The 9,616-nt window shown below is 46.0% G+C and overlaps 1 protein-coding gene across 1 annotated transcript; it reads right to left on the reverse strand.

Annotated features, from left to right (window-relative positions):
* Window positions 1-620: 620 nt before the first annotated feature.
* On the reverse strand, window positions 621-1,831 carry LOC125941972 (uncharacterized; the record flags this gene model as incomplete). The annotated part of the gene is made up of 2 exons (XM_049659852.1): window positions 1,606-1,831; window positions 621-736 (listed from the first exon to the last, which is right to left on the reverse strand). Coding segments are annotated over exons 1-2 (342 nt in total), but the record flags the coding sequence as incomplete, so codon positions are not given.
* Window positions 1,832-9,616: the final 7,785 nt, after the last annotated feature.

The raw sequence follows: 9,616 nt of genomic DNA on the forward strand, positions 1-9,616 counted from the left end.
CCGGCCAGCCACCACCGAGCCCAACAAGGGGACGCTACGAGACCCGAACGAGACGGAGACGCCAGCTGTACATAGCCACTATAGCCTAATATATTAGACCTAAGGTTGGATAGATTACACAAGGTTAACCCTTGCTGCCTGGAAAATTGGAAGTAAAACGAAGCGAAGAGAAGACAGGAGAGATGCAAAGTGAGAGAGAAAGACGAAGGTTGGATGGAGAGAGAGACAGGAAAAGGCAAATACCGATTTCCCCCGGGTGGGTCAGTCCGGCGGTGCCGCCTACGTGAAGCCGAGGCCAAAGGGGTGTGTTGCCTCCGCCGACGGGCCGTAAAGGTCCAAACACCTGGCATTGGCTCAACCCCCAGGATCCCCTTTTCCCCGGACACGGCTAAGCCGCGCACATTTAGCGCGGGGGGGGGGGGGGTCCAATCCTCGTGTGCTCGGGTACGTGGTGGCGCAGCTCACCAAACGCCTGCTGACGCAGACGCCCCTGCGGGGATGAACGCTTTTGGAAGCCCAGACCATGCAAATATGGAATGCAGAGCTCTGATCGTGGTTTCCGACGTAGCAATCTTCATTGGCACTGCTTCGATCCGTTTTGTTTCCGAGTCTACAATCACCAAGACCATGTGTCCGTCTACCGGACCTGCTCCAGAGTTCGCGGGTCCAGACGGCTCCAGAGTTCCCGGGTCGCTGGCCATGTCGCAGGTACCTGAGCAGGTGGCATCGCGGAAGCCTGTGCACAAACAGAGCACGAGCTGACCAGTCGCTCAATGTCCGAGTCTAGTCCTGGGTACCAAAATAGCGTTCTGGCGATACTCTTCATGGAAACCATACCCGGATGAGTTTCATGCAGCAGGTTTATTGCGCGTCTTCTGGCCGCAAAGGGCATAAAATGCGATGGCCCCAGTATACCAAATTGTTACTTACGGTTAGTTCCGTGCTGATGTTGAAGTACGGCCGGTACTGCTCGTGATCCTGGGTTCGAAACCGCGGCCATCCTTCTAAAATCCATTCTTTGACATGTTGAGCAGTAGTGTCTCGATCGGTCATTTGTTTCACCTCTCGGGCGCATATCGCCATTTCCTCCACCGCTTGGGGACACAAAACGTACTCCCGTTCCTTGGAATAACTCTCTCGTGGCTGTGCAACCGCCAGTGGCAACCGGCTGAGGGTATCTGCATTTGAATGTTCACTGCCTTTACGATATTGCACAGTATACCTGTAGTTAGCGAGAAACAATGCCCAACGCTGAATCCGGGGGGCTGCCATCGTGGGTATCGCTTTTTTGGATTTAATAAACCACTGAGAGGTTTGTGGTCTGTCACCAGGACGATGTCCGTACAAGTAGTCTTTGAACCGGGCAACCCCGAACACAAGTGCTAGAGCCTCTTTTTGTAAGTTTCATGGAGAGAAAACCAATTGGGTAATCAAGACCATTGATCCGGTTGCACAAAACGGCTCCGATACCTACTGGTGAAGCGTCACACTCCAGCCTCAACGGCTTATCAGGGTCAAAATGGGCCAACAACTTCGAGGCTTCTATTGCCTTGTTGACTTTCCAAAAGCATTCTTTGTGCTCCTGCTTCCACTGCCACCTGGCACCTTTTGCAAGAAGGGCGTATGGCGGAGCCAACAAGGTGGCCAGGTTCGGCAAGAATTTGCCATTGTGGTTGACGAGACCTAAAGATGCTTTCATCTCACTCACCGAAGTGGGCTCAGGCGCTTCGCGGACGGCCTTGATGTTCTGGTCTTTGTGCCGCAGTCCGTTAGCGTCGATACGATGACCGAGAAAGGTGCCCAGGCAGCACGACAGCACTGGGCCAAGCATGGTCCAATGCTCGCAGAAATTGGTACGAACTTTGGCCCAATCCTGGCATCATGGCAAAGTGCAACCCGATCCAAGGATCACCCACTGTTCGAGCCAAGATTGGCCGTACAGTTTGCCATTGTAGAATCCAATGTAGTTCAAGCATAGAGCCAGTGCACAGCCATCCTGTATCCAGTCTTTCAAGAACGTCCAGTGCTTAGCCATTCTGTATCCAACATGTTTCAAGAACACCCAGTGTTCAGCCATTCTGTATCCAATGTGTTCCAAGAATACCCAGTGCTTAGCCATTTTGTACCCAATGAGTTTCAAGAATATCCGGTGCTCAGACATTTTGCATCCAGTGTGTTTCAAGCATAGCCTGTACTTAGCCATTCTGTTGCTTGTATGCTAGTTTACTGCCTATACAATTAGTAGCGAAGAAAATGTGATGGAAATAAGTGCCGGAAGGGAACTTCCTGCAGACACACGCAAAGCGTAAACGAAAATATAATTTATTTAGTATACTATTTACAGTACTATTTACAATACAATTCTTGAACTGATGCAGGCATCAGTAGGGGTGCTCAGCTCCAGGGCAGCAGCAGGAGGAGGGGCAGGGGCGGCAGGGGCTGCAGCAGAGGCAGCAGCAGCCGGACAGGAGGGGCCGACGGTGGACTTGCCAGGGACCTGAGGGCAAGGGTGGGGCCGGGAGAGGGCAGCAGTGGGCAGGCAATGATTCCTGCCCTGAAGGGAGGGATCATCGGGCTGCTCTGCTGCAAACGTTTCTGTGAAACATCTCTTCCTGCCACCACCGCTGTCCACAGACCCTGGCAACCACTTAATGAAGTCCTGTGCTTGTGTCAGGTCGCCCCCCCCCCCTTTCGCACAGATGACATCTGCACACAAACATGCAAAGACCACAATTAGTACATACAGCATGCACCGTAAAGATCACCCACAATAGAGCAGGCAAACACATTCAACAAAAGAAAACCTTCAAGAGACTTAGTGAAATAAGTTGATAAGTCTTTAGCACACAGTTTATCTGACAGGATTTGCAACCGCAGCCAACCTTATTGAATCCGAGGTTCACAGCATGCTCAGCAGCGAAATGCAGGATACGCAAAGTAATGCTGCGGATAATTAAATGCTATCGCCTTCCCCGCCACGAAAATTCTTGATCCATTTACAGGATCTTCATCCCTGTTGCCTTCGTTGACATTCTTGTTTTTTCACCCTAACATAGCGTTAACGTCATCAGTGATGATCACACTATGTCTTTACTAACCGAGACATATTCAACTGTCTCACCCGCTGATGCTAAACGTGTAAGCTGCCTGGTGTGATGCAATTCATCGGCATGCTCGTCAAGCAATTCACCTAAGCTGCCATTGGTGCTAGTGCAGAGCACACTTTCGTAATTTCTGCAAGGGCAGTGGTGACTGAGTATGTGGCTTTCATGATAAAAAAATGAAATCAGCCAACAGGGACGCCCAAATTTCTTCGTTGTAGAAGTTGACAATTTATATGAGAGACACGATTTTGGCAAGGACAACCTCTTGTTATGCAAGCCATTTCGCTGTAGAGGAGTTCGGCTGTACACACAATACTTCAACAATGCAAAAGGATGACTGAGGAAGCTTTACCTGTGACTATCCGGCATAACTTCAAATTGATGAATGTCCTCTTCCCCTTCCTGCTATGAAGGCTGTAAAGCACTTGGACGGGGTGCGCCATTACAGCCTTCATGGCATACGATGCCACCTCGCGCAGTGACTTCCCTCCTATTTGCAGGAGGTGCTTGCGCTGCAAAAGACAAAAATTGCCAGAGATGTGGAAATGAGCATTGTATGCGGCAATGTTTTCAAGTTGAAAAATCTACCCATTACTACCAGAATATAATTTATTGCCAAGTGAAGTGAATTTTTAGCTGAGTGCAAAGCAAAACATTTTTGCTGGAAGAGGTTTGTGACGCAATGCCCTTTAATTGTAAATGTGCTCTACAACACCTTAGCGTTACTGGAATGAACACAAACACGAAGTGCATCAGGTCTTGTCTGTTCTGTACATTTCATGTTTGTGTTTCATAACCCTTAGCACAGTAACTATGTTTCATAGTAACTACCTCTCTAAGCTTTCACTATCACTTGTAAGCGCACCAATTCTACTCCCAGCAAATTCCCAATGCATAATTAGGGGATGTGACATTAGAGTGCAGGAAAGCCAGATCTACATACGTGTGGCACAAAACAGCTTAAAGGCATACCGACATGATATTTTCAGACCTTCACATTTTGCGTTAAAGCGACTGACAAACAGTTTTTAAAGACGTAGTTTTGTGGTAACCAAAAGTTAACCCTCAGCAATGTTTGCACCTGCAGCTTCGCAAATTTCGAAAGCAGCCTATCATTCTGCTTCACAGGAGTGAGTGCAACTGCAGTTAACTGCCTAAATTTTGGCCTTTTCAACCACTTTTGAAATATAAAGCTGGTACAATAAGTTTGCATTGTCGTACAGACCTTCTTACATTTGTACAGCGTTTTTCCCCCAAATACACACCTACATTATGGCTGCCTGGCCCCCGTTATCATTATTCTGTCGATAGACTTACCAAGCCAACTCATCAAAAACAAAGGCAGTGCCACTTTCACTACAAACGAAGGCTTATCAGCATATTGTAAGGTAAAAAAAATAACAGAAAAATTTGGACTGCATTTCAATACTAATAAGAATACCATGAAACCCATACAATAATAGAAAGCCATGTGATAGGCCTATTATTCATGGTAAATAAGGAACAGGGTCCTGAAAGCGTAGGGAGACGTAGACACACCCCAAGTGCGGACTTTCAACTGGTAAGTTTATTGAATGAACGAGTTCATCAACAGTTGAACTGCACATACACCTGGAAGGCAGTGAACAATTTATGACATGCACTCGTGGTTAGATCAGGTGATTATAAACAATAATGATATAACAAAAATAAAAACCATCGCGCTGCTCCGCTGTCAACGATTTGCGTGGTCTAAAAAGGAAATTTCTTCTAAGAAGACTATTGCAGGCTGACTAATGCAACCTGGTCCTGCTTTGTGTATTCTATAGGCCTCGCAAATTTCATGCGTCAATTGGTCTGTGAGGCGAAAAAGAATCTCGGTCCGACAGAATTCTGCAGTGCACTCTCAGTCATGGCAATGCATAGCGAAATTCAAGGCACAAACAGTGCATTTTGGTGCTCCCTGAGGCCCACGTTTACACACTGCCCCGATTGTCCCACGTACACTCGGCCACAGGTGAGGGGGATCCTGTACACGATTGCAGTGGCGCAAGGCAAACACACATGTTAGTGTGCCTTACAGGGCAGACGCTACCTACTTTCTTTCTGGCTGAAAAGAACAAAACAAATCTATGCCCATGCCACGATCCCCCTCCCCCCTTCAACCTGTGCGAACGCTAGTGGATGTATGGCTAACGGCTTGCTTCTTGGTGCCGCATCTTTACTCTCCAAACTTTACTCTTCGCACAAGCTTTCCTTAAGACGCCAATGGCATGCTGTCTTGTGGAAAGTTCGTGCAAGAATTGAAGCATGCTATGGACACTAGCGTCCGCACAGGTTGAAACAAAAAAAAGGGGGGGGGATCGTGGCATGGCATAGATTCTTTTTTTCAGCCAGAAAGTGGGTAGCATCTGCACAGCAGTTACAAAATGTGTGGAGAAAGGTGCAAATGCAAAAAAAGTCTGCCCTGTAAGGCACACTAATATGCGTGTGCCTTGCGCCACTGCAATCATGTACAGCAGCCCCCTCACCTGTGGCCGAGTGTACGTGGGACAATCAGGGCGGTGTGTAAACGTGCGCCTCAGGGAGCACCAAAATGCACTGTTTGCGCCTCGCTTTTGGCAATTCGGGTGCACTGCAGAATTCTCTCAGACCGAGAAGCTTTTTTCGCCACACAGACCAATTGACTCATGAAATTTGCGAGGCCTATAGAATACAGAAAACAAGACCAGGTTGCATTAGTCAGCCTACAATAGTCTTCCAAGAAAGAGAAATTTCCTTTTTAGACCCCGCAAATCGTTGACAGCCGAGCAGTGTGATGTTATTTTTTAAATTCATTCTTGTTTAGTATACATGATCTAACCACGAGTGCATGTCATAAATTGTTCACTGCCTTGCAAGTGCATGCACAGCTCAAGTGTTCATAAACTCGTTCATTCAATAAGTTTTCCAGTTGAAAGTCAGCACTTGTGTGTCAAGTCTCCCTTCGTCTACGTTTTCAGTGCGCTGTTCCTTATTTACCATGAATAAATACCAAGTTGTTCCAGTTTGCCCTCCTCTTCAGGCCATCTATGCATCTTCATGTTTTTGCCATGTGGCGCGCCAAGGGTCATTTTTCGCAACTTTTGGAGAAGAATTAAAAATATAAATCCCCATTTAATGAGAAAAACATGGCTTATTTTAACCAGTAGGATAGGTCATTTTTGCACAAGCGGTTTTCTCAATTCATGTGCTGAGCAGTTGTATGTCCCTTTACGTGAAGGTTCCGGACTCTAAAACCCCAGAAATATACTAGCAAACCCCAGAGTGCACTAAATACCTCATTTATACTAGTTTTTCTACAGCCAGGTTTCGTTTAGCTTTCTCCCTCTCATAACATCATGGCACAGAAGGCAACCACGTAAGACATCGGAAGGTTTGACACTTGCTTCGACTTGCTTGTCGAAAGGATGTTTTGGCTTCTACACAGAAGCCTTGTTCACTGACTATTATTGATTTCATTTAGCTACAACAGGAATATGGCCAACGACTATGTCAGTGAACAAGTCTTCATGGGGAAGGCAGAACATATAACTCTTCAACAACACTATTTTGGTCTGCATTACATTCATTGTGGGTTTAAACTGGGTGGGAAAAAGCCTGTCAAAAAACAAAACGGATGGCAACCAAGGTGAAAAAACATTAAACAATGCTATTTCCCCTTCACGGGGGCCATGTTCTCTCTATGGCCAGCATCTGTTTTTGCCATGAATGTTGAAGGCAATGGTTCGAGCTGTTCGCAAATTGACCAACTTTCCCAACCCTTGTCATTACGGCATGGAAAATGGGGCACCCCCATTACAATACCGTATTTACTCGCATAATGAACGCACTTTTTTTCTTTGAAAATATGCGCAAGTTGGGGGGGGGTGCGTTTATTATGCCGGGTAAAATTTTGAATGATTTGTTTTGAATTATTTGTTTGAAAGAAAGCCGCAATTTCGTCCGCAAGGCGAACCATCGATTGCGATAGCAAATGCGCAGAGAGCTATACAAAGTAAGGATAGTAGTTCTATCGCCCGTATAAACTTCCAAAGTAATTTAACCAGCATGGTGTCAGTGCGCACAGGCAAACATGAACCAATCACACTCGATGACCGCGGACACTCACAGTCGAAATGCTGGTGTGAGGAAGCGCTGCAGCAACAGCGAGCGAAGTGACCTTCATGCCATGTATCACTTCAACGCAAACGGAGCGGTGATAACGGAGTACGCTCAAAAGTATAAGCTGCCGTCGCACCTAGACTCAGCCTCCGACGCAGATCGTTTTCAAGATAAGGCACGCCCGGTCGTGCAATGTGCAGTTGCTGTGCCGCCTCCCTCCCCTCCCAACGGCGCCATGCACACGACGAAATACGGCGCGTTTCTTACCCGCTTTCTTCCCTCCAACGCGGGATAAAGCCGCGATCATTGGCGCCGACTTCAAAAATGCACCTGAGTGTCCATATGATGCTACCGCTATAAAAGTAGGAGACACACGTACAATTCAGCGTCTGATACAATCGTACCCACTGAATGCCATATCGGACGCCGCCTCGTACTGTGTCTCTCCTACTTCACGGCAGCAAGTTCAGGGTGTGTTTATTTCGCGGGAGAAAAAAAATTTTGAAATTTTGACGACGAAAGTTGGGGGTGCGTGTATTATGCGAGCGTGTCCATTACCTAAGTAAATAGGGTATTTCACTTATTCAATATGAAGGGCATAAATTCTCTTACATAATGTAGAATAGTGGTAGATAAAACAAAGCACAGAAAAATCAGAGTAGTGGAATAAAAAGTAACAGGGGCCACAGGGTATGTGGGTTTACATTCTTAAAGCAATTGCTAGTGCTCTAGAAAATGCTTTGAACCATTGCATGAAACTGGATAGTTTAGGAGTTTGTTTCATGGGCTCCTAGCACAAGAAAAAAAATGTTAGTGCAATCAGGCAATTCGACAACAGGTACACTAGACTTGCTGCAAATGTGGTTTTCATTACATATCCGACTGCAATGCAATTTTCAAACTCTATTATTTAGAAAACAAAACTGTAGATTAAAATGAGGTAAATACAGTATATACAGAACATCATTTCACCCCTTTCCCTGTACTGTGTCCCACTTGTTTGCACTGCTATTATCATTGACGATGTGCCAACTCGTCTAACAAAAAGAATTTATTCACAAGTGCTCTACATTGTGTCCTTCTATAGAAAGCTGCCACAGTTTGCATTTTATATCAGCAATAGATTTTTATTAACTTAACGATTTACTCCTGCTTCATGAATGTATCTCTACGGAGAGCTGTTGGAAATCACCGATTCAGCAAGCCACTATGGCAGCTCAGTGCCTATGGCGTTGCGGTGCTGAGCTCGAGGTGAAAGATTTGATTCTGGCAGTCAGGGTCACATTTCCATGAGGTCTCATTGCAAGAACACTAGTGTACGTTTAGATGCATGTTAAAGAAGCTTAGGTCCAGTCCAAATATGTCATTAGAAACTATACAGCAGGGAACAAATTATTTCCATGAACTCTTTAGTGTGTGCGATGCAAAGTTCCTTCACATAGAACCCACACCATGTTTCATGAAACAGCACACAACTTCCACATGTTACATAGCCTCATAATTACAAATAAAAGGGCAGTACAAACCAAGGTGGCAGCCACAGCCTCATCCCACACGGCTGCCTCTAATTCTTTAATATTGTCGGCATGTAGCCGAGGAAGAACTGGAGGCACCGTCGACAAGGCAGGCTGAGACACTGCACGGGTCTTGTTTAGAGGCTCAGTTTCATCCAGCCTCTCAGACACGACCCGTACTTCATGCCTCAGCTGCACCCGCAGCAGCATCGCTGAAACACAAAAATATTTACTTCACAGCAGAAGCGGTAGATTTATGGCATATTTGGTTGTTTCAGAGCACTCTGGTAAATGCAAAGTATCAGGATTTGTACAGGTGTCGGTGACAAAAATTCATAGGTATTTAAAGACTTTCAAGGGTACCTCCAGCAATAGAAGGAGAGGTGGAACCATTCTATTGTGTCCTAATGGGGAGTACCATATTTTCTGGCCTATAAGTCGCATCTTTTATAAGACTCAACCCCTCAAACCGGCAGCTTTTCCAGAAAAAAAACTTTTGCATGCACTTCGACTTGCCACTTTAGCCTGAAGCTGTCACCTCTAGCTTCCTGGTCAGCCCAGTTGGCAGAGCGACTGCTCTGTAAATGTAACCCTGCTCCAAGTTTGCCTTCCCCTTTCACATAAGCATGAGCATAAAAAAACAAAAAACACTAGCAATTACCCGACAGCTCCGTGGTGTCCACAGCCAACTCGCATTCCGCCTTCTTGGCCCTCGTCTTTGCCTTGTCATAAGTGCCTTTGAAAAAAGTAAAAATATTCAAAACAGATTATAATAGACACTAGAACGACAAGCAACCTGTTAAGCTGTGCAGGCTACATTCAACGGACAAATGTCACGAATAAGATATTTGTGACCTATGTGAATGCCCAAAGCAA

Source organism: Dermacentor silvarum, unplaced genomic scaffold, assembly GCF_013339745.2.
Source record: "Dermacentor silvarum isolate Dsil-2018 unplaced genomic scaffold, BIME_Dsil_1.4 Seq760, whole genome shotgun sequence".
In the NCBI taxonomy this organism is placed as follows: domain Eukaryota; kingdom Metazoa; phylum Arthropoda; class Arachnida; order Ixodida; family Ixodidae; genus Dermacentor; species Dermacentor silvarum.